Source organism: Austrofundulus limnaeus, unplaced genomic scaffold, assembly GCF_001266775.1.
Source record: "Austrofundulus limnaeus strain Quisiro unplaced genomic scaffold, Austrofundulus_limnaeus-1.0 Scaffold216, whole genome shotgun sequence".
NCBI lineage: Eukaryota > Metazoa > Chordata > Actinopteri > Cyprinodontiformes > Rivulidae > Austrofundulus > Austrofundulus limnaeus.
Genome location: NW_013952618.1, coordinates 324,399 through 325,517, shown reverse-complemented (window position 1 = coordinate 325,517; position 1,119 = coordinate 324,399). Strand labels below are relative to the sequence as shown.

General features: G+C 36.4%; 1 protein-coding gene across 1 annotated transcript in view; it reads right to left on the bottom strand.

Annotated features, from left to right (window-relative positions):
- LOC106525183 (bone morphogenetic protein 7) overlaps positions 1-1,119 on the bottom strand; it is a 27,244-nt gene that overhangs the window by 2,211 nt on the left and 23,914 nt on the right. Inside the window, exon 3 of the mRNA XM_014019325.1 lies at positions 181-329. Coding sequence (XP_013874779.1) covers positions 181-329 — 149 coding nt within the window. The remainder of the gene's footprint in view (positions 1-180; positions 330-1,119) is intronic.

The window sequence follows — 1,119 nt, the reverse complement described above, 5'->3', positions numbered from 1 at the left end:
TTTAGAAGAGGAAGTGATGAGAAGATAAGTTTATTTTGTATTTAAACATAAAAACAACATTTTAATAACARCTAAAGGTGACATAGATACTTTATTATGGTATAGTATTTAAATGTATGCCTGAGAAACACATAACACACTGGCCCTTTAAAAATTACAAAAGACTATATGATTACTGACCACGGCTGTCCTCGACGATCAGTTGCAGACCCAGGTTCTGTTCAGGGCGGAGCAGCCAGAGCGTGCTTGTAGCAGTCAGGTCGAAAACCAGCCACCCTTCTTCTGAAGCCCAGACATCTCTGTGACCCAGCAGCAGCAGCTCCACGTCACTGGAGACGATATAATGGTTATGATCACAAACAAAATCATGTTCAGTGAACTGTATCCTCCTCAGGAATCTACTTTTCCACAAGGTTTCTGTCATAAAATGTGATGTCGATGAAATGTCTGTCAAATTCTTGTTTGTCAGGACTAAAATGAAGTCATTCCTTTTGTGAAAATTGAACTAAATTTGGACACGGTGTAATGAAGTGAAATATGCTGGCCTGTGGCAAAGGCAGTTTAGGCAACTGCTAAGGAAATGCCACAAATGAGGGAAAAATATATACCTTTTATCAGAGTATAGTTGAGTTAGTCTGTWGAATAATCACTGGTTCCTCAGGTTTCTTTGTTACCACATGAAGTTCTATGGTGCAGAAGATGTTTTGTGATAAAAGTATCATAGGATGCAGACAAGACTATCTGCTGGTGCTCAGTGTATGAACAGAAAACACAATGAGGATAATGAAAGTTTCATTTATGTTCTCAGATAAAGGTCAGGTTAAAGTCTGGTTTTCAGTGTTCTTCCTTCATAAAATACCAGAGTTGTAAAGTAACTAAGTACAAATACTTTGTTACTGTACTTAAGTAGAATTTTTGGGTATCTGTACTTTACTTGAGTAATTATTTTTCAGCGTACTTTTTACTTCTACTTCTTACATTTTCACACAACTTGCTGTACTTTCTACTCCTTACATTTTTAAAGAAGGCAAAAAGTAGAAAGTCGTTACTTTTATTTCATCTTTGCTTGTTTTCGTTCCAGCTTGTTGTTATTAAAATAATACTATCCAGTGTTTCCCC